The 23,873-nt window shown below is 35.6% G+C and overlaps 2 protein-coding genes across 2 annotated transcripts in view; one reads left to right on the top strand and one right to left on the bottom strand.

Moving 5' to 3' along the window:
- The window catches only part of LOC149538553 (Galactose oxidase/kelch repeat superfamily protein), a 52,204-nt gene that overhangs the window by 11,475 nt on the left and 16,856 nt on the right, over nucleotides 1–23,873 (top strand). The window lies entirely within an intron of this gene.
- Nucleotides 15,023–16,008, bottom strand: LOC149538554 (uncharacterized). Its single transcript, XM_089800207.1, has 2 exons — nucleotides 15,976–16,008; nucleotides 15,023–15,854 (listed from the first exon to the last, which is right to left on the bottom strand). The coding sequence occupies exons 1-2, from the start codon at nucleotides 15,978–15,980 to the stop codon at nucleotides 15,023–15,025; spliced, it is 837 nt and encodes a 278-aa protein (XP_089656333.1). The 5' UTR covers nucleotides 15,981–16,008.

Below are 23,873 nucleotides of genomic sequence, written 5' to 3'. Positions count from 1 at the left end.
GTTTGATTGGTGTAAACTAAAACAGTGGGAATTAGCACTTGCACAGGCTGAGTTTGCTTACATTGGTACAACAACTGAGTAAACTGAAGTACCATGAAGAACCTTTTCCAAACAGTAGGTTTATGTGATCCAAGACTGGTCACCAAGATGATTATGAAGAATATCTGCAAGGAACTCATCATCATCTAGAGGAGAATATAGAAAAGAGTACAATCTATAGGCACAATGCTTATCATGAATAGAAGGAACAAGAGTTTCAAGTGGGTGATTTAGTTTTGGCTTATTTAAGAAAAGAGAGATTCCCATAGGGACCATACAATGAGATGAAGTGTAAGTAAATTGCACTTTGCAAAATGTTCTACACAAGGTTTTGAGCTAATGCATATGAAATTGAGTTGCTTGACAGGGTCAACATCTTCCCAATCTTCAAACCTTTCCACCCCTATCCATTTTAGGAGGGACAGCCACATGAGGGTCGGGCTGATCCAATTTCAGCTATACCAGATTGGAAACTAAATATTTCTACCCTTGTCTATTTTATGAGGGACATCCATATGAGTGGAGGGCTGATCCAATTTTAGCTGCATCAGATTGGAACTGCAGTTATTGGAGAAGGAACAATAGAAAAGTTTGGTCGCGATTGCTTCAAGGGTGACCAAAAGGACATAAGAAAATGAATGTGAGTACTACTTGGGAACATGGAGATGTAGAATGGTGGAGGATTCAACTTGGATGTGTGGATCTGAGGTTGGTAGATGTGGCTAATCTTTTGAAGACATATTGTGTACTGTATCAGCTGGAGTTCACTATGTTTCATTTACCCCAGTGTTTGGTGTAGAAGCACCCAGGCAAAACTAGAGATCTGTGTAAAAAAAAAAGTCTTGTTGATTTTAATAATTCAGCATATTACATCATTATCAACTTGGTCCTGTCAACTGTTTCTAATTCACCCATTTGCAGTCCCTTAATTTATGCCAAACTGAAATCCAACTCAAAGATCAAGCAGTAGAAGGGGCTGCAAAGATTTGCCATGACTGATATGCTATATACCTCTTGAAAAACGCACGACTGCCACATGAATCTCCTCACATCTTTCTATCAGAGAAGTTCAACAAACTGAGACATTGAAAAATTTGCCATGGCTGTGGTTGAGCTACATTTGACAGAGCTTTAGTGGTGCTGACTAATTGCTGCCACTTGCAATCTTTGAATGTGTTTTGTGTGATAGGTTTACAGAGGTTGGGGACCCCATTGATCCTTTACAAACATTTTACAGGGTGTATTACAAATTTGGGCTTTGGGAGTTTCCTTAGGGAAAATAGAGATAGACTTGATTTGGGTTTTTCATTTGATCAGAACGTATCTTTGAATATAGTACAACAATTTATTTGTAGTACTATTTTAATTGGCTGATTTCAGGTGAACTTTTTGGCTTTGACACAATGCTTCAATAAAATTCTACCTTTCCTAATTTCTTTGAGGAACTTGTTTGAGGCGATTTCTGACTGTATTTATAACTGTATGCTCGGAGAACATTTAAATATCATCTTTAATCTTGGTACATGCATTTTGCTTCATTTTAAGTTCCTTTGACTTGCTCTGTTGCTTCCGTCAAAGCTCTGCAGTCATCTGTCTTCCTTGCTCAACCTTCTTCAGTTCTCAGTTTGTGATTACTTTTTGTGACAGTTCATTTCCTTACCTACTGTTCCCTGGTAATTCCAATAATGACTTGGCACCATATATATGTTGGTATCGTGTATCCAACTTGTAATCATAGCATCACGAATTGTGATCTTACCATCATATACTTCAAGTTCAACATCAAAGATTCAAAACATTAAAATTAAATCACAACATCAAGTTCAAGTATCAATGTTTCAAATTCAACTAATGGATTAAACATTTATTAATATTTTAATCTTCATCTTCATCTTCTTCTTCTTTTTTGGTATTAGTTGACTCAGCAATAGAGCTAAGGCCAATGGGATCAGTAGCAGCAATGCTAGTATTGGTGTCAAAATCTTCAAATTCATCAAGTGCAAGTCAGAAGTGGAAGCCTCCAATTCTTACATCCCACCTCTTCGTCTCCCCTTCTTTGTATTCATTACTTGTGTCAGATGAGACACAAGTTGTAATGTACAAAAACCAAGTTCTCTGCTCTTTTTGATTGCAACCTATTGCACTTTACTAAGTGGATGAAAGATTATGTGCTCCAATTTCTTTCTAATGTAGATGAACTAGCAACCTATGAGGACAAGACAAGGTAAACAATTAAAATAAAATTATTAATCTTATAAAATAAAAGTTATTTGCTAGTCATGAAGAGAACATAAGCTAAATTTTAAAAAATCAAACTTACTTGTGATATAATTTTGATTGCAAGTGGCTGCAATATTTGGAATCTTTGGCTATGGAGGTACGGCCAACTATAAGCGTCCTTCCTAAACCGATGACGAAGAGTATCATTACTTAGACCTCTTGCATTCACAAACTCTATGAATTCATCCGTAATCAAATCTCATATATCATAATCAGGAAAGAGTCTTTCATATGCTGTTTTGTATACATTAGGCACTTCTAAATCTCTATGGGGTAGTAGGCTTCTTGGTAGATTAGTATATCGGGTGCTATTGTATTTGGGCATCAATGCATAGGCAAGCAATTGTAGAGGAGTGGTCATTTTGTTCCTTCATCTTACAACAATTGCTTGCAGTTGTTTGAAGAAGGTCTCTTGGGGATCTTGCTCTTTTTCTCTTTTTCATTTACAATTTGCTTGATCTTCTCAAGCATTGAGTCTATGCCATCATAGATCTCTCCAAAGCAAGGCCTATCCATGTTAGTGTACCTAAGCACGCTAATAATGGGCTTGGTGAACTTAATGAGATATTTCACACGTTCACACCATAAGTCATCCAATATCCTTTTCTTTATTTTGGATGCCCTCATTGTTGTGTTGCCTCCATATAGCCCAATTGTTGCTGATTAACATATTGGCAAGTGCCACTTTTGCTTGCACAGTCGTCTCAAGACAATGAAATTTGATGCAAAACAAGTCTTAGCAACTTGTAACATAAATTAGAGCAAAATATTACAACTATTAGTTACATACTTTAGAAAAGAATACACATTATATAATAAAAAAATGAAAATCAGAAATTGGAAGATATTATTTAAAAAAAAATTAAATTACTAACTTAAGCTCAAGTTCACTTACCTTTAGCAACTCCAAATGTGAGAACATTTGGAATATCCCTTGAGTCATGTGGGCATTTGTGATGAACATTTGGATGTACTTAGCCTCTTCATATACCTACCTCCTCGATCCACTCAATTTTGTTCCCATTTTTTAGTGGCATAAGTGTGAGTGAATGGAGCACATAAGATGTCCAAAAAAATGCTGATATCTCTCATCAACCAATAAACCAACTCTACAATTCTTTGCATTGTCTGTTATGACTTGGACAACGTTTTTAGCACCCACTTCTTCAATGGTAGAGATGAGAATATTAGCAATAAATAGCCCATCTTTTATTTTCCCCTCACAATCCACCAGTTTCAAAAACATTGCCCCTTTAGGGGACATTGCCAAGACATTGATCAAGGGACAATTTCTAGCATCTTTCTAGCCATCTATAATTATTGATATCTTTGTCTCGATCCATGAATCCTCAATGGGCTTTAATTGATCATCAATCAACTTGACCTCTTGATCTAACAAGGTGGTTCGTACTCTCTCAAAACTGGGGCTCTTGTACCTGCTTGGAGCTTCATTGGCACTTTACAATGTCTTCTTCCAATATGGAGAGCGAACAACATTAAAAGACAACCCATTTACATACAATCATCTTGCCACATCAATGTTGACAATTTACTGACTCTGATATTGAATTGCAATTTCCAGTAGTCCCTTTCTTTTGTGTGTAACGGGTGTGTCATTTTCAAATTCAAGGGCAGCTAAGGTAGTATAAAAGGGGTGGTCTTCTATCACAACATCTGTGGGGGTTGCATTGCCTTTGTTTTTTTTACTTTTATTGCTAGTGACATCCCTTGTATTTTGCCTAGGGTCTTCTCTCTCTTCTGCTTCTTCACGTTCTTGAATATATTTTAATACTATTGAAGTTGGTATTAACTCGTCTTCTAGGGTATCCACACAAATGGCCTACCACATGAAAACATGAACTATTCCTTTCTACATCACAACCTTGACATTTCCAATGGAATGCACCACCTCTTGGAAGGGGTCTTATAATGTCCACATACTTACACAAAGGAGAATTGAATTGTTCTATTCTTTGTTCGGTATTACCGACCGAGGAAGAGGTAGATACCATTCTAGTTCCTTTTCTTATGGCAAGAAATTGTATACATATTCAATATAAAACTTGAAAGCAAGAGAATGATTTTTTTTTGGAAAAAAAATGGCTTGATCTTGTGGACAATGAAAGTGAAATGAAAAAAATAAAAAGCTTAACAAAAAATGAAAAGAAAATGGAACAAGAACTTACCTCTTTTGTTCATTGTAAGATTGCAAAGGCCTAGGAATGAGGGACAAACTTTTGAAAAAGGCTCACAAACCAATCTTTTCACTCCTCCTTGCACATCCAAACTCTTGCTCAACCACTTATTTGTTGTTACTTAAGTCAAAATAACCTTTGTGGAAACCACAAATGAGAATGCGAAGCCAACATAAGCCTTTCATATCCACCTTTTAGGGTTAAGGATGTGAAATTTTATAAATTTTGCAAAAAAAAGTCATTGAAGTGACGTTTGCAAGTCCTACTTTACCGTCGGAAGTTTGTCTTGTAGCAGCATGGTCTGCCTAGGTACATTCGTCTGTGATGGCGGTATGAACTGGGGCCCAAGATTTTGAACCTTACTTTGACCAGCAAACTAACTAGATTGGGACCAGGTACTGGTTCGTACTTCTGTTGGTCCGACAAGCTATACCAACAAATTAAGTAACTTAAAATAAAATAGATCTTTTGGTGTGCTTGGGCTTTTCCCTTGATTATAAGTGTCTTCCTAGGGTATCTCCGATGTTCTTGTGTTCTTGCTATATTTGTTATATATTTATGATATTCTGATTCAAAACATGATTAGAAAAAAACCATCCTAAGTTGAATGTTTTATGTCATTTGCATTGAATGTGATTTTACGATTCTCCTTTTTGGAATGTTTTGTAGAATGGATAGAAAAACCATGATTGACAGTTTGGGACGCTTCTAAGGGAGATTGAGAATATAGATTAGATCTTTATCGAAGGACCCATTCTTGAATTCACAACAGAAACTTATTATTTGTGGTAAAATCTTAATCATCCAAATTCAGGGTAATTGTTTGACAAAATGTCTTAACTTAATTCCACATTGCCTTATACTTTTTTGGTAGTTGTGTTGGGTTGATTTATGACACATTGAAGTATCATCTTTGAGCTTGGTAATGTAGTTTAAGTGTAATTTGATTTCTGGATTCGATTGTGTAAGTTTTATTAGCATTAACGTTTCGGATTAGACTCTGTGATTCATCATCAGGGTGAGAGAATGCAAGAATAAAATTATACAGACTAAGCCTCACTAAAAAGCAATAAAAGGGAGTGAGAAGGGAGGCACAAAAAACAAATTTGTCAAAAAAAGACATAAAGGAAAAAAAAAGAAAAAACTACAAAAAAATAAAGCAAATGATTGAGAAGAGACTAAAACATACAAGCACACACATAACTAAAGATTAATAGAACAAAGAAGCTATCTATCTATCTAGATAAGTTTTTGGCAATCTTTTGGGAGATGCCATCAACAAAAGGAAGGGTGGCAATCAAGGGAGGTGGGTTCAAGGAGGGTTGAGGGCTGACACGAGAGATAAAAGGACTTGGCTTGGTTGAGAGCCTTGGTGATTTTCTTATGAGAATACCCATTTAACCTAAAGACTGGCGAAGATGCATAAGCTCTAGGTTTAAGAAGTCCCTAGTGCCCCTTTGGCCTCATGGGATTTGCCTGCCATATACCATGAGGTGGTGTGCTTAGAAGGTGACCTTGTCATGCTCTACTACTTGCAATTCCCTTAATCCCTTTATCATAGCCAAACACAATGCTCATATAGTACAAATATTCATATAATCTGTTAATATGTTTCCTACATTATATTATATCTGTATCAGCAATCGATATATATATATATATATATACAAATAAACAATTGGATAATCATATATAGTAATTCTTCAGGAATTATGCAAATTATTTTGAATGAGAATTATTTATCTATTGTGCTCACTTTTTAAATAAGCTTGTAACTATCACTCGTGAATTAGCTTCTACAATCAACTTCATACAGCCCAACAAGGCCCCCATTTGAAGACACTCCCACACTAACTCTACCTTGGCTTGTTGTTAGTCCCTATCCTCCGAAATGAGGAGTCCCTTGAAAATAAAATTTACCTAGAGAGGGACTGAATTAGAACTTCTACACGAACCAAATAGGGATTCCTTCTTGTCATACCATCAAAATTCAATTTCAGGAAACCATTTGGAGGGGTTTTCGAGGATGCTGCTAGATGCGTAATCTAATTCTTGATTAGCTCATTAATTGATCGAAAAAAAACATTCTTTTCATGGTTCTTAAGTTACAATTGTGTTTATAATTAGGACTGCTCTTGACAATATGCAACAATATATATGCTTCTATGAAAATTAATTGCTTATTTAGAGTGAACAAGATTGTAGGTCGTAATGGTGCATGTTACAAAAATCTCTTTTATTTTGACTACATGTCAAAATAACAATTAATATTTGAATATAGTAATTATGGACAAATGATATGTAAACATTCAAATTATATCTTTTAGATCATATTCTATTTTAAATTTATAATTAAAAAACATGCTATAAAATATATAATTTAGATACAATATTTAGTTATAGATAATAATATTAATTTATTGAATATAATAGAATAATTAAATTATTGTTTCATTGTTTTGTTATTGAGAGGATCCATTGTGCCCCTCTCCCATGTCCAACAAAACAGAAATATATACATTCGGAAAGAAAGGATAGAACTTAGCTTTCCAAAGAATCTCAAAAGTCTAGATTATAAAAGAGTTGAGTAAAAAACATTTGGTTCACTACCTCTAGGGCCAAAAAGGCACTCATTGGACATAAAATTCAATAAAGAGAATTTTTTTAAAAGCGTGTTGAAATCAACTTCCTTCTATATCCCATTGTGAACTGTCTCTAGTAATGTTCGAAGCTTCTATTTGTAGTTGTTCAACTTTAGTCTTTCTTCAACTTTATTGAGGCCTTAGTTTTACCTTAGTCATCTTGGATTTTGTTTGTAGTTTGAATGTATGAAAATATGAATCACAAGAAGGAAATAAACACAATGCATGATCTTAACTTACACTTCACACAATTAGGAAATGATGCCCAAGATTTGCGCATAAATCAATTGCTAAACCACTCTTTAGCACAAAGACCTAAAGGGACTCCCGTATTTGAGAATTGCTTGAATGCATTGATATGTGCATTGTTCTTCAAACTAACATAACTATGATTGCATAATATTATGAAGGATGGATGCTCGATAGTTGCTAACTCTTGATTGAAAACGCTTAATAATTTGACTATAGTGTAGGTGCTCAAAAGTGCGAGGAGAAAAATGAGTGTGAAGGTGTTCAATAGTGGAAATTAAATGATAGGATTTGGTGAGGCCTATAATTCACACTGATTAATGAGGTGCAAAGATAAGGTAAGATGTAAAATGCATAATTTGACTATAGTGTTGGTGCTCAAAAGTGCAAGGAGGAAAATGAGTTTTAAGGTGTTCTATTGTGAAAATTAATGGGAAAATCACTGATTGAGAAAATTTGAGAAGGGGTGAGGCCTATAAATCACGTGGATTAATGAGTTGTAAAGATAAGGTATGCTATAAAATGCATAGAAAAAAGAAATAAAGTATTAATTTTATTTATTCAAGGTAGGAAAACTTAATAAACTATTTGAATTTATTTGCTTTTAAGAGTGATATGCTAGATAATCAAATGATTTGGGAAATTAACTAAATAAAGACTATTTCATTTTTCTCCAAAATAGATGATGAATTGTACCATTTGTAACACAAATTCCAAATTGGGCAACTATTGTAAATATAGGGAATAATGTACCTTCATCTGACCCCTACAGGCGCTATCCACGACTAGGATTTGAATATTACACTTTATGTTCTTGCCACATCATGTGTTTTGTTCTTCTAAGCTTCTTTCTAACAATGAAGGGTTTTTGGTACATCGTGTCTTCCTTTAGAAAGTTAATATCTCCATAGCTTGAAAAGTTTTAAAATACTGCAAAAGATGGTTTGAAAGGTTTTGAAGTGTTCTAAAAGCCTTGCATTGGCACATCACCCCATAGTTTAGCTTCCATTTTGAGAACCCTTTTTTCACCTTTCCAATTCCATAAAAATGAAGAGCTGGCTTCTAAAATCCTAGAGGCTTATTCATGAGACACAATTGTATGTGTGAAACTTCCAAACTGCCCTTATTTAGGCATGGGCCTCTTAGGGATCAAGAAGTGCATAACTTTATTTAACTGTGTTTCGAAATAAAGAACTTGTATGTAAAATCAATTAACTATTGACTTTTAAGTTATATAATATATATGAATTTCAACGAATTTAAATTCTCAATTCAACTCAAATTGCATGTATAATGGATGAATAATATTAGATTTGTCAATCTTATCATATGAATATTTGATATTTCCCTATGTATTTGAAATTTTTCCTATATTTTGTATGGCCATCCCAAAAATGGCTAAAACAAATCTGTTCTAGAAACCCATTCCCCTGTCCCGAAAATGCAGGGTAAAGTAGCTATTTTCCATGAGGAAAATCTTTTCCCAAGCAACTTGTTTTGTTAATTTCGGGACAAGTTTTTCTAGAAGATTAATAAGTCAATAATTGAAAACTTGTCAAAAACATGAGTTATATGGTAGAACTTGCTTGTTAGTGGAGACCCACAGTTTGAAACACAAAATTACATCATTTTTTTATAATTTCACCTTTCAACTCTCATTCTTAAGACATTTTGACAACATCTGATCCATTTATAGGCAATTTTAATGAATTTTGAGCTGATTAAATGATTTTTTGGCAGCATTTGAAAGCAACCTAGGAGCACGTCCTCGAGATGTTTTGACACTTCCCTATTTTTAAGACGTCATAAGATGGTATGGGTTTGGGACACCCCCTAGACATCCCCAATATCTAGAAAACAATTGGAAGCATGTAAAAAATGTAGACAATTTGGAAATCACAGACAAGATAATTGCTATCCATCAAGCTATTCATCTTATAGATAATTCTAACATAGTTGGAATTGTGATATTACTATCAGGATTTAATTGTGTGATTCTCGAGTCAAACTCTAAGCGCGCTCAGGCTGGAGTAATACTGGGATGGGTGACCTCCTGGGAAGTCCCAGTGCTTCACCCTTGTGAGCATCACCTAGATCCAATGAGTGCTGAGTGTTCCATTTATTCTCATGAGAGATGGATTCATGTTGAATCACTACTCATGAAACATGGGTCAATGAGTTTGACTCGAGAATCACACAGTTAAATCCTAATAGTAATATCACAGTTTGACTTGCTGTGGAAATTATCTCCTACTTATCAATAGTTGGAATTGTTTTGAAAATTGATAAGAATAAGTGCTAATATAGGGGCTCTTGGAGACTATTGGAAAAATATCTCGCTAAGTTGGGTTTTTGCTGTAAATTTAGAGACTTGATAATGCTATGTATATCCACCCCTAGATTCACAATGGTTGTCAATGATGCCCTTGTTGATTTCTTCTTGACAAAAATTGGTTTAAGACTAGGTGACACCATGTCTCTAAATCTCTCAATAATAATGGCTATTGCTCTAGTAAGAAGTCTTAGGGCACCTAGAGATTGTGGGCATTTGAGGGGTCTTTGCATTGCTCTTAATATTGGTCCCTTCATTCATCATCAACTTGTGGATGACAATATCTTTAGAGAAGCCTCAATTTTTGAAGCCAAGGCCGTCAAGATTCCCCTAGTGGATTATGCCAAGGTTTTAGGTTAGAGCATTGATATCAGTGAAAATGTCATCTGTCTCATCAATGTCTCGACGTCTAGGTTGTGTAGAATCTTGACTATCTTGGACTTGGAGTGTTAGATTCAAGTTCTCCCCTTTTCTTATTTGGGAACAACTCTCAATTATTTGAAATTTGAGTAAGCTCTTGGACAATTTCCAAGTAATGAGAACTACCTAGAAGTTTTGTTTCCTTTGCTAGGATAACAAATTTCAGCTAATCAAAAGCTTAATCTAAAGCTTTATGTCACACTTAAGATTCCTAGTGGAGTATTTGAAATGATGGATAAAATTAGAAAAAGGTTCTTGTGGTCAGGTATTGTCTTGTCCCTTGTTTAAAACCCTATTGATTGTGTCCCACTTTAAAAGGAAGATTTAATTATAAGTATTAATAATAAAATATAAAAAATAAATAATTTAATAACATAAATACCAGAAAAATAATATAATAATACGCAGAATTATTAATATAATAATACAATTATTATGAATATAATAAAATACTTTATACTTAATATAATGATATAATATATATTATTAATATAATAATACAATGTATTATTGATATAATAATATATTGCTATTTGAAAGTCGCAACCATTCCATTGGTGAGATAATAAGAGGAGGGTATGAACCAAAGTAACAAGAATTGGAATCGGATCGAAATCGGCAAGGCCGAATCAAATCGTGAATCGGCCATGAATCGGAATCGAATCGGCCATGAATCGGAAAATTTAAAAACCCCTTGAAATTTAGTGAGTAACTTATTTCATAAACCCTTTATCGCTGATTCGATTCACCGATTCACAAAAAATCGTTTGGCTTGAATCGAATCGCCGAATCGCATGAATCGCATGAATCGCCGTGATTCTTGGAACTATGGACTATGAACAACATGGATCAGGGGAGGATTAAAAAATCTATTACTTGTGGGGTGTCGTATAATATAGATGTTTAATTTGCTTCTGTGGGCAAAAAAGTACTCAAGCTAAGGGTGGGGGCCCCGCGGGAGGGTTTAACCTTCTATTTTGAAGGAGAAGAGGTCCCATGAAAAAGAAAGCAAACTCCCACAAGATTTTTTGGAAGCTTCTCCACAAAAATAGGAGCCTCTACATTGAGGTCAAAAACATAGTTCAACCCCCTTAAATTTCAGGGGCTTAAATTTTTAAGTTAAAGTGCATTTCAAAATTCATAGGACCACTAAGCCTTAAATATTCCCATAAAATCTCTATGCCCTCAGCTCTATTTTTAAGCAAGACCCCCTCCATGGGACCCCCAACCTAAAAGTATTGTTTAGGCTCGAGTAAACGTGAATTATGAAGGATCTCATAAGGTCGTGTGGCTTCTATTTCTATCAAGAACTATAGTCAGACCGTTATAAATTTTAGTGCGATTGGCTATTAGAATGCATAACATTGTTTATGCAATTGTTGTTACTGTGACTTGGGTTTGCTGTGGTTGTTATGATCCTTACCATATATTAGTGGCACCATTCAATTGTGAAGAACCCTTTCATGGCTGGAGTTGAGTGTATGGAGTTATCTGAGTTTGCTTACTATTGGAGGCAATATAGATAAATAAGCATACTAAGCCTGGCGTTACATTCTTTTGCAAGCTGTGAAAGTTCAACTTAGTGCAACATGGCTCTCACCTCGCACAAGGGAAGAATAAGGGAGTGTCTCCTCCACCAGTCCACTGATTGAGATTTATTTAGTACCTACTTATATCAATGGACTTGGCATGTCTATCAAGTGACTAGAGAATCTATGTCTCAATCTGTACAAAAAGCCAGGAAAATATATTTTTAATTAGATATTATTGATAAAAACGACAAAACATAGATTCAAAGTTAGCTATTTACATTTGTTTATCATTTCCTAAACATTATGTGAAAATAATGATTATAGAAACTTTGTTACCATATGGTTTATTTGATATTATTTTATGTATGCCAAGCATTGAAAGCTGTCAACCATTGTAAGCCTAGAATAAGTAACCAAACCACCAATAACTAAGTTTTTAAGTATTGGCAAATTGATAAATCTTCAGCATTGAATGTATGACAAATGTTTGACAAAATAACTAAGAAGGAATAGTGGAAATTAAGCCAATAGCCATAAGGGGACATGACAGGTATTGAGAGAAGAAAAGAATCCAACTAGTGGCTTGGACAAGTTTACCCTACTCAATTATCATGGGGTATGGGCTACAAAAACTCAACATTGTGAACAAAGCTTTGCTAGCTGACACTGGTTGGAGATTTCTGCTAGATATTAACCTTTGAACAAATATCGTTGAAGGTAAATTTTGGGTAGTAGGGAGGCTCACTCTTTCCTTGCCTTGGATTCCCTTGCTCATGGGTCCTCCCTTGTAAGAATTCCTTATTAAAGTAGGGATCTTTTGGGCAAATTTGTAAGATGAAGAATTGGAGAAGAAAGTTTGGACTCTTTGGACACAAGTTTTAAAAGATCCAAAATTTTAAGCCATGAAAAACTTTACACTTGGAGACTTCATATTTAGACTCTTTGCTGCTTGAGTTCTCTTAATCTGAAGTTGAAAGCCTTCCAATTGAAATATAGGGAAATCGTATTTAGATTGAGAATGTAAACTAGGAATCAAATTCAAACACTTTTGTTCAACCAAAACAATTAGGCCCAACTTCAGTCACTTAGGAGACTTGGGTGCATGTGGTTGATTAGTTTATGAGAAGTAATTGGTAAATAAATAAATGAATCATTTACTAAGAACAAACATTCTTATAGAGTTTACAAAGGAGACATTTGTAAAAAGAAACAGAGAAATAATAGAAAGAATCTATTATACACGATATATACAATATCTAGAAGTGATCATTAAATATAGAAATAATCTAACCTAGAAGATATAATTAAATACCCTCCCTTACGGTCAACTTATCAACTACACCAAGCAGCTCCTTGAATTTAACAAACTTATTTGGAAGTAGGGACTTGGTGATAATATCAACAGTTCGATCAGTTTTAGGAACAAACTGCAAACTCACGGATCCATCTTCAACCGACGGATAAAATGACAACGAATGCCACTATGCTTAGTGTGCTTATAGAAAATGGATTTTTGGCTATTTTGAGGACCCCTTGATTGTCACAAAAGAGGCGTGAAGGGCCTGCCTGAGACATATGGATGTCGGAAAGCATCCTAGGAAGCCAAACTACCTCATAAATTGCCTCGAGTTTTCCTCAATATTGAAAGGGTATAAAGGAAAGATGTTTTCCTTGTTTGGATGTATGTATGTGAGGTGTATGATGCTGAATTATTAGATCAGAGCAAAGCTGATTTTGAATGATTAAATGGACTTAAATGGAACTGTTTTGGAAAGTAAGTTGCAGATCAGCCAGATCATGTTCATTGGATATGTTATCTTGAAAGTATTATCTTTTGCACTTGTTGGAGCATTTAGGCAATGGGTCTACTTGTTCTTTTTAGCCTTTTACAGGGTTAGAACCTTCTAATAAGGGTTCAAGGTCTCCTATAGGGACATGTCCTTTAGCAAGGAGTGTTGTACTAATCGAATTGTATTTGACTCCTAATGGCGTCACTTCCTTTCACAAGGAACTTATATATTAGTACATTATCTGTGTACCATCCCCACTGAGGTTTCCCCTTTGATTAAGGGTTTCCCTAGTCATCAAATCATTGTGCTATGCTCAATGGTTTCTTACTGTTGCGTACTATTGCTATAATTGTTGGTTTTCAGTTTTAGAAGTTTGGATTTAATTATATTTGTTCATAAGTAATGCATCACCCCCCCAATTGTGTTTGGATTTTACGTCTTAATACAATGTTCGTAGTGTCTTCCCAATCAAGTATCATTTTGCCTCTATGTATGTTTGCAGTTCATACACATTGTGAATGTTGGTCATGAGAGCAAAATTTATAGAGTCAAAAGGTTTGCTATTCTTCTAGGTAGTTTTACCCTCAATGATCTCATCATCATGACGATTGTCAATCATCTTAGCCCACCATTTATGTCGTAGAGAAGTGCCAACATTTGAAGCAGGAGTTGCAATGTGATCATCATCAAACAAAAGATTAGAGGAATCTTGAGAAAAACTGGGCGGTGTATTTACATGTCTAGGTGATCCCGCAACAAAGGGAGTAGGGAGAGATTTAGGAGCTGTTAAGGTTTTAGCTTTTGTCGGATTAATTTTAACATGAGATACCTTGTTGATGTTAAATCATCTTTAAGATAAATATCTTATCAATATTATATATATTATATATGTAATATAATATATATTATATATTGTTATATAATAATATAATATATATTATATATTGTTATATAATAATATAATAATATTGTTATTTACTATGTTCCCCCAAGTTTCCGGTACGGGGACGACGGGGGACGATGGGATGGGTTTTCGGGACGGCAAATTTTTTTGGCAATTTTGGAGATGGGGGGGGGGGGCAGGGACGGCTATATATATAGAAAAATTTTAAAATATAGTATATACATTGAAATTTGTAAATATATATGTCATTCATATGAAACTAAGCACAAAGCATGTCATTTAAACATTATAGAACCATAACATACAACATTTGAATGCCATCTATGAAATAATATCCGATTTTAGTATTTTACTATTCAGTATTTTAGTAATCCAATTCTCAAAATGCATATCAATACAATATCAGAGAACACTGAACAATGAACATTAAGTTATTAACCATTGTCAATATCATAAGACTCATAATGATAAGCATGATAAATCATAAATCTGAAAATCAAAATCAAAATATGCCCAAAGCTATAGGCTGCCATAAAGTAAAAAGTATCATATAATCAATGTATCATAATCATGTTCATGTTCAACATAAAAAGAAAAACATAGAAAATGAAGCAGACTGCTGCTCCTATTTTGCCTCTACTAATCCATGGCATCAAAATCAGAATCCTGCTCATTGTCATCCTCCACAGGAAGCGTAGTCTCATCTAATGGAATCCCAATCAAACCTGGTGCTATGTCGTCCTCATCTATCTGGGCCACATCCTCAGGCTCAACATCCCATCGCAAAGCTGGTGTCTGCCTATACTCTGGAGTCTGGCGATCGGCAAGTCGAAGAGCATGATGCACTGTCACTAGCTTCTCCGCTCTTTTAGAGGTAAGTCTATTCCTCTTGATAGAGTGGATATATGAATATGTGGACCAGTTCCTCTCTGCAGCTGAAGAACTAGCAACCTGTGAAAGGAGGCGATCGGCAAGTATCTTTAACTCAGGTGTATCTCTCCCATGCGAAGTCCACCATCCAATAGGATCCCTCTGTGCCAAAACAACTCTATCCAACCTTGCTTGTGGCTTACCCAAGTTTGGGCCACGAAGGTTGGTGAAGTCAAGGAACTGTGCACGAAGAGTAGAGGCATCTTGAGCTGAATACATCTTATCAATTGCTTTTGTGAAGCCATCCAAAACCTCAGGATCATCACATGGGAGGCCCCTTCCACCCAACTGTGCATACCATTTGAGATTTAGAGCAAATGCTGCCATATGAAGCGGGGTATTCATTATGTTCCACCTCCGCGTCACAATAGGTCTAATATGCTCCTCATAAAAGCCCAATGTAGGATCCTTTGCCGCAACAATTCTCTTCATCTTACCCAACATGCTGTCAATAGTCTCATAGATCTCTCCTAAACTAGGAGCATCAGTATCAGCATATCTAATGACATCAACAATGGGTGCTATGACAGAGCAAATGTATCTGCAAGATCAAAATGCCAACAAAAAAAAAATTAGAATTATAATTTTAAGAATTTTAAGATTATTAGTAGGAAAATCAGCAAGCAAAAGACTAATAGTAAATTTAAAAACCAACAACTTACTTCATTGTGGACCACCAACTCTCATCAAGGATCCTTTGCGTCACCGCTTTTCTTTCAGTGGACTTAGAATGAGATTCACCACCATCAATTGAAGGGCCTCATACACCTCAATCATCCTCTCCATCAAGATGAAATATGTGCAATACCTATAGCAACAATTAAAAATTAAAAAATTAAACTTAAACATTAATGATTAAAATTTAAAACAAAAAGCATCATATGTAAGTAAACTTATAAATAATTTTTTTAAATAACTTAAACTTAAAACAAACTAAAAGTAAATTATAATTATAATTGACATACCTTGTCTCGGCTGGTTTGAGGAACTCCTTCTTAGAGAAGGACCTGAATAGAGCAAGTGAAGTGTGGTGGTTGCAAATAACATTTGCACTTCTCTAGCTTCTAGCACTGCTTGCTTCACCCATTCAATCTTCCCTATGTCCTTCAATACATTGTTCAAGGAATGAACACAACAAGGGGTCCAAAATATGTTCCTATAAGCACCCTCTATCATCAAGCTTGCTGATTTGCACACAGGTACAGAATTTGTGATAACTTGTACAACATTAGAGGGCCCAATCTCCTCTATGGCAACTCGCAAAATGGTGAATTGAAAATCTGCATCCTTCTTCTTTCCTGAGCAATCTATGGCTCTCAAAAAATAAGAGCCAACAGGGGATGTGACAATGATATTGATGAGTGGCCGATGTCTAACATCGGTCCACCCATCCATCACAATAGAGCAGCCTGTCCTAACCCAAGTGCGTCTCATATCCTCAAATAATAAAGCAACCTTTGAGTACTCTTCATCTAGGATAATGGTTTGTAGCTTATGCTCACCGGGGGGCACAAATGAGGAATTCATGCTCATAATATCTTTCACCATTTGTTTATAATAAGTGGAACGGGCTGCATTATATGGGATACCATTAGCAACAAAGAATCTACCAATGGATGCCTCACACTTCTCCTTTGCCTGTGCATTAAACATACTTTCCACCGAGCCCTTCTCACTACTACTTATCTTTCTCTTCCCTCTAGACTCACTAGGGCTGCCACTAGTACCAATGGCGGATGAAATATGCCTAGATGATTGTGAGGGAATGGATGGCGATGTTACTGTCAAATTTTGCCTCTCCATTTCAGCCTCTAAGTGCAATCTTTGACATTCTAATTTTTGTTCATCGGTTAGGTTAGGACAAGCTTTGACTCCTTGGCATGTAACACCTAAAAAATGTGACTTCACTCTTGTATAGCTGCCCCTAAAATCATCAAGACAAACATGACAATCCCACACCCTAGTCCCTCCCGAATTCTTTTTATCTTTTGGCCTAGGTGTGACATATTGGAGAAGAGGTTTTTTCCTATTGAAAGGACCCTTTGCAAAATTCTTCATAATGTCGGAAGGGCATTTAAACAAATCAGCTTTAGGATTGGGTTTTTGCCTAGTGTCACTATTAACAACATCAACTTTTACATTTTCTTCTTCGCTACTACTACTTGTACTTTCACTGCTGCTCATTGTGTTTAAATATGCAATTGAATAGATATATGAGCTGAAACAATGAAAAAATAAAAAAAAATCAGACTTTGCAAGCTACAAATTTATTAAAAAAATGATAGATGAAAGCACCAAAGAGTTTTATACTTACTTGGTGGACAAAATAGAAGATCAAACCCTTGGTCAAGCTTTTGGAAGCAAAACTATTACCTCCTCTACTTGCAAAATGAAAACTTCAGCCGGCTGCAACATAAAATGAAAACTTAAAACAATTTAAATGTGTTGAGTTATATACATTTTAGGGTTTTTGGAGGAGCGGGGCCCACTAGCCGACCAAAAAAGACACAGCAAATGTTTTTTTAAGTTTTTTTTTTAATGTTTTGAGCTTGCAAAAAAGGGGGACGACCGACCGTACCCAGTACGATCGAGGGAGGGCTAGACGTCCCCTTTTCGTACTGGGGACGGCCATTTTGTCCCCCCCACGTCCCCAAGTTTCGGGGACATCCCCTGCAAAAAAAGGGAATTTGGGGATGGCTGGGGGATGTCCCATACCCGTCCCCCCGTCCCCGGGATGTCTCCGTCCTTGAAACGGGGGGTTTTAGGCCGGGTAAGCGTCCCCGGGGAACATAGGTTATTTATATTACTATTTTATTAATATGTTAAATAGTGATGTTTAATTGTAGAGACATGTCTTCTCTTGTCATATTTATAAGCCTTCATTTGCAATTGGAACATAATCAATACAATGGCATTATTAGTACATTTGTAGTGATCCTAGAAACCAATAGGAGTAAGAATAGTTGGAGCCTTCTCAGATGAAACCCTTCCATCAGATGGACCTTATGGAAGATAAATACTAAATTGTTGAGCTTGGAGAGACTGATCCTCTAAATTCAAAATTGGAGGAGAGTTATAATGACACTTGTTCCTTATCAAAGACCAGATCTTGATTGAAGATGAGATGATCAATCTTGATGGCAAGCAAGCGATAGGTTTTGTGATTGTCGTTGTAGTCGGGGAGCACTAGTTTTTGGCTCTTGGTATTTAACTTTGTATGGTTAGCATCAAGAATCCAAACAAAAGCAGTGGATCCAAAAGATTTGAGGTGGCTAATTCTAGGCTTATGGCTTGATCAAGTCTCTCTTGACGTTAGCTTCTTGACAACCATTATAGGAGAGCAGTTGAAAAGATAGATGACAATGTGGACTACTTCAACCCAGAATTTTTTGGGAACACTCTCGTGTTTAGGCATAGACCAAGGCATTTTGGTAATCATGCGATTTCTATGCTCAACAACACTATTTTGTTGAGGGGTGTAGGATGTTATTTGGCGCTTTATGCCATGTTGTTCACAAAAATGGGAGGAGGTAGTGGAATAGAATTCTTCCCCATTGTCAGTTCTAAAAGTAACAATATGTTGACCAAACTCTTTTTCTATAAATGCTTTGAACTTTTGAAATAGAACAAATACCTTTGATTTTTTTTTATAAGGGCCCGTTTGGTTGCTGGAATACAATTAGAATAGGAATAGAAAATTAGAATTCATTTTTAATTCTCTGTTTGGTGCGCCAAATTGGAATTGGGAATAGGAATACATATTCTCATTTTGCCCTAGAATGAGCATTTGTCCATTCTCTAAAATACTTGTAATTGGAATTGCTATTCCCATTCCCATTTTGAATTTTTTTTATTTGAAAATGTTTTCAGATCCGCTTCATTATAACTTCTTGTTGGAGCTCCCCACAATGAAAAATCATGGCCATTTTCAAACTGATGATAATGAAAATATATATTCCTCGGATTCTACTCACGGAAGACCAACGCATAGTGGCCAACGAATTGTGCAGTAGCACGATTTGATCGCTTGATGTGGGGATTTGGATTCACCCGCTTTACTGTTTTTTGCTTTAGATTCTTTTTGCAAATGCCATGAATTTGTTAAAAATAAGCATGTGAGAAGACGAAACCCTCTATAAATTATGTTTTTTCCTTTTCATTCATAAAATTTGATGGGGTTAGAACCTTCAATCTTCAATTCAAGTTTGTGCAACCAAACAAGAAATAAATGGAATTGGATTGCAATTTCCTATTCTCATTCCCCATTTCCATTCCCATTCAAATTTTCTCTTCTAATTCCCAATTCCTATGCCTACAACCAAACGGGCCCTAAAGGAAATATAGTATATACCTACATTTTTGACTAAAATCATCAACAAAAAGTAAAAAATACCTAGACTCAGTAACAAAAAGGAGTAGCCATAGGTCCTCAAAGATCAACATGTACTAGTTGTAATATCTTAGAAGCTCTCCAAGAGTCGGCCTTTGAGAATGGTGTGCGATGCTATTTCCCAATTTGACATGCTTCACAGACTCCAAGGTGTGTGATGCTATTTCCTAGCCTGACATGCTTTGTATAGGTTTTGGGTCTAAATCTCTGGCAATCTAATGACAAGATCTTCTCAAACAAGCTGAGAAAGTATACATTTAAGCACTAATAGAGGAGTGATGGGCTGCCATAACAAGTTTCTTAGAATCACTAGAGTCAACAAGTCTGAATAGATCATGATCCTCAAGACCTTCAATAACAACAGTCCGCGTCTCCTGATCTATGATATTGCATTGGTGTGAATTGAAGGTCACATCAAGTTGAGGGGAATGTCTTAGAGTTTGATTGATAGAGAGAAGATTGAGTTACATTCTTGGAACATGGTATGCATTAAGGAAAATTAGTCTCCTTCCTCTAGACTGAATCCATATATTGCCTCTTCTGACGACAATGTACTCTTCTCCAGAAATAATTGAATTTGAGAATGGCTAAAAATTTGTGAACCAATTTTGATGATGATTGAAGTTGTGGGAGGCACCTGAATCAATATACCAAACAAAAGATTTTACATGATCTGTAGGTCTTTTAGCCATGAAGGTGTAAAAGGCAAATTCACCCTACTTTGTGTGCTTCGCAACATGCGCTTGAGTTTGTGAACTAGATTGCTTGGCTTGTGCAACTAAGCATTTTTGACACTTCAACTTTATATGACCATACTTATGACAGTAGTTGCACTGAACATTTTTCTTCTTTGGGCCTTCTAATGACTATGCAGAGGGATTTTGCTAAGAAGATTGAGAGAATTGATAGTTAGTTGTGGATTTAGTTGAGAAGGCTTGGGTGTTTGAAGATGAGTTGGTATCACTACTTTTTCCAATGATCTTGTTGGATAAGCATTAAATAGAGATCAAAAAATGAAACATTAGAATGAGTAGAAGCATTGTTGATAGTTTCCACTAAGTGCTCGTAGGAAGATGGAAGACTCCTCAGGGTGATCACCACTATGTCTTCTTCTCCTTCCATTTCGCGCCAAATGGCTTCCAGCTGATCACGAATGTCTTTGATTTTATAAATTTATTGAGATGATCTTGCAGGGATAGCTGTTCATCCATCATGATCAAGAACATGTTTTTTAGGAAGAATGCACGACTCTTATCCTAGGTTTCATGCAAACCTTTTAGATGGCCCCAAACTTTTGTAGCTATTTTACTGAAAGGAACTTGCGGGAGTTGATCATTAGTAATGAAAAGTTTGATGAGCATGATAGCTTCTCAAATTTGCTCATCAAATTTATCCTAACCTTTACTTGCTTCCTTGGGATGATTAGTCTTGCCCAAAACAATTTATTTGTACTCAAAAATTCATCGTATGCTGCTTCCAGGCATTGTGAATCTGTCATGCTGATCAAACTTAAGCAAGTATAAGCACAAATTTAGATGTGAATCCACTGTCACTAAATTGAGCCACAAAAAATGAGACACCCAGAAAGATTTGAAGACAACCTAGTTGAGGTTTCAAAAAGCCCACCAAGATTTGTAAACAAAATAAGGTTTTGTTTGGCACAAAAAATGAGGCACCAAAAAAAATCCGAAGATAACTCAGTTGAGATCTCGATAAATCCATCAAGAATTTGTAGTCCAAAAGTGAATGAAAATGAAGAAAACAAAGGTTTTGAAAGGAACCCTAGGCGACTGCAAACATTTGAAAAAATGGCAGAAAGAAGATTTGAAATAGCTTTAGAAATGAAGCCCTAGCGGATCAGAATCTTCAATGGTTGAGCAAAATCAGCTATTTTTAGCAGAAATAATGTGTGAGATGGTCAAAGATTCAAATAAAGGGTTTAAAGTGACCATAGACAGAAAAATGGTCAAGGAATCCAGTTGTGCGAGCAAGAAATCGTGCAAAAAATTGGCTGATAGTTTTACAAATTGCCTCCTGCATGCTGAAACAAGGTCTGTCGCAGAATGACACTTTTTTGAAGAAAAAACAACCTCTATATTGGTCGACTGAGCTGAGAAAGCGAGGGCATGGGTAAGCAGAAAGCAGTCAGAGTAAAACAAAAAATGCTTTTAGAACGGTTGTGTGATGCTAAGAAATATAGACACCTACCAAAAACAAAGAGAATTTGACATTTTTTGTCATACGGGCTGTCGGTTGCAAATGGACCACAAAAAATGGTCAATGGCGGCTGAGAAAAATTTCAAAGAAAGTCACAATAATCCTTATCCGGGTTGTTGAAAAAACAAGCTTTTAAGTTACAGATACAACAGACATTGCCTAAACTAGGCTCTAACAGCATGCAATACAAAATCCATGGGAATGGATGTGAAAAAATGACCGCTGCTTGTGCACAAAGACAATCAAAATATGGTTTAAAAACAGCCACGAACAACAAAAATCAACTTCAATTTTTAAAACTGATAATTTCAAAACAATTTTTAAAACTGATAATTTCAAAACAATTTTTAAAACTGACAATTTGAAAAAATTCAAAATGGCTATTTTCTAACAGAAATTACTATTTTTCCAGAAAAGATAACAACCATGATTTGATTCCATATTACAAGAGGTAATTGGAAAGTAATTAAATCAATCATGTCCTAAGAATAAAATGTTCTTATAGAGTTCTCAGTTTACAAAAGAGATGTTGTAAAAAGAAACATACAAATAATAGCAGGAATCCATTATACAAGATTTTTACAATATCTAGAACTGACCATTAAAGATAGAACTAATCTAACCTAGGAGATATTGTTGGGAGATTGGTAGTTGCTCAAGCTACCTTCTATACCTGCGATGGTTGCATCATTGTCCTGTTTGGGATATTTGCTATGTAAAGTAGATGTCTATCCTCAGCTGCTGTCAACTCTAATCTTTCCTTGTGATTGTTGATATTAAGACTGCAAAGAGTCTTCAATGTTGAACTCTTATCTATGTGGAGAGTCATGCCCTTGGTGACAATCATTGAAGACTATGAAGAGTGTTCAGCATCAGCATATGGAAGGTCACTCTTTGTTACTGCTGTCATTTTGTGCTTAAGACTGTGAAGAGTCTTCAATGTTGAACTCTTATCTATGTGGAGTCATGCCCTTGGTGACAATCATTGAAGAATATGAAGAGTCTTCAGCATCAGCATATGGAAGGTCACTCTTTGTTACAGCCGTCAGTTTGTGTGACAAGGTAGTCAAGTATCAAAGCATCTTCCATTAATGTATGTCGACACTTAGAATTGAAGAGCCTTATTCTTGCATGGCTTTTAGAAATCAAAGTCTTCGGTAACTATTGGTGTACGTGGCATTTGAGTCTGTCAAATCTATGAAGCGTCACCAGTTTTGGAACTAGAGAGACATCTTGTTTTTTTGGGTTTTTGTATCTCATGATATGCATTATTTGGCTAGGATTTTGTGTGCAGATTGCAAGGGTCAATGCTGCAGCTTTTGGTGTTTTAATATTGTTGTGAATAATATCAGTTTATAGATATTGGAGTCGTCAGGGTGAAGCATTCAGATTCTAGATTTATTATTGTTTAGTATATGTTACGTATTTGAGATTAAGTACTCACGATTCAGAAGAGTGGTTAGTATAGTTTTAGCTTGAAAGGATTGTGTTGTCCTGCATTTTGTCACCACAAAATGCAGGTAACAGTACGAAACTTTTTCAAACTAGTTTCGCATTTCGCTAAGTTGAATTTGTTATTCAATTGGTTAATGTTGATCGATCAATCAACTCCAATTCACGTAGCAAATTCTTTTACTGAAGGCTTTCATCAAGTTTTTTTTCTTTTTCTATTTGTCGAGCCTGTGCTTGATTTTTGAGGCCTTCATCTTCCTTTTCTTTTTTTTTTGAGTGTGTTTCTTGGTTTTTAGCCCTTTGGTTTTGCTCAAATCATTGCTTTCAGTTTCCCCTTCGATTTGATCTAACTTGGGGCTTAGTGGGAGTTGTTAGTAAAAAGATATGACCAATTTAGTGCTCAAAAAGTGGACCTTTTTTGTGCAACTGCACGAATTAAAAATATCATGTTATATTTTTAATTTGACATTCACTTTTTGAAAAATATAACTTAAATACACT

Source organism: Cupressus sempervirens, chromosome 9 (assembly GCF_028749045.1).
Source record: "Cupressus sempervirens isolate cs-2001-9-10 chromosome 9, ASM2874904v1, whole genome shotgun sequence".
In the NCBI taxonomy this organism is placed as follows: Eukaryota; Viridiplantae; Streptophyta; class Pinopsida; order Cupressales; family Cupressaceae; genus Cupressus; species Cupressus sempervirens.
Note: the sequence above shows the minus strand (reverse complement) of the source record. Positions and strands in the feature narration are given on the sequence as shown.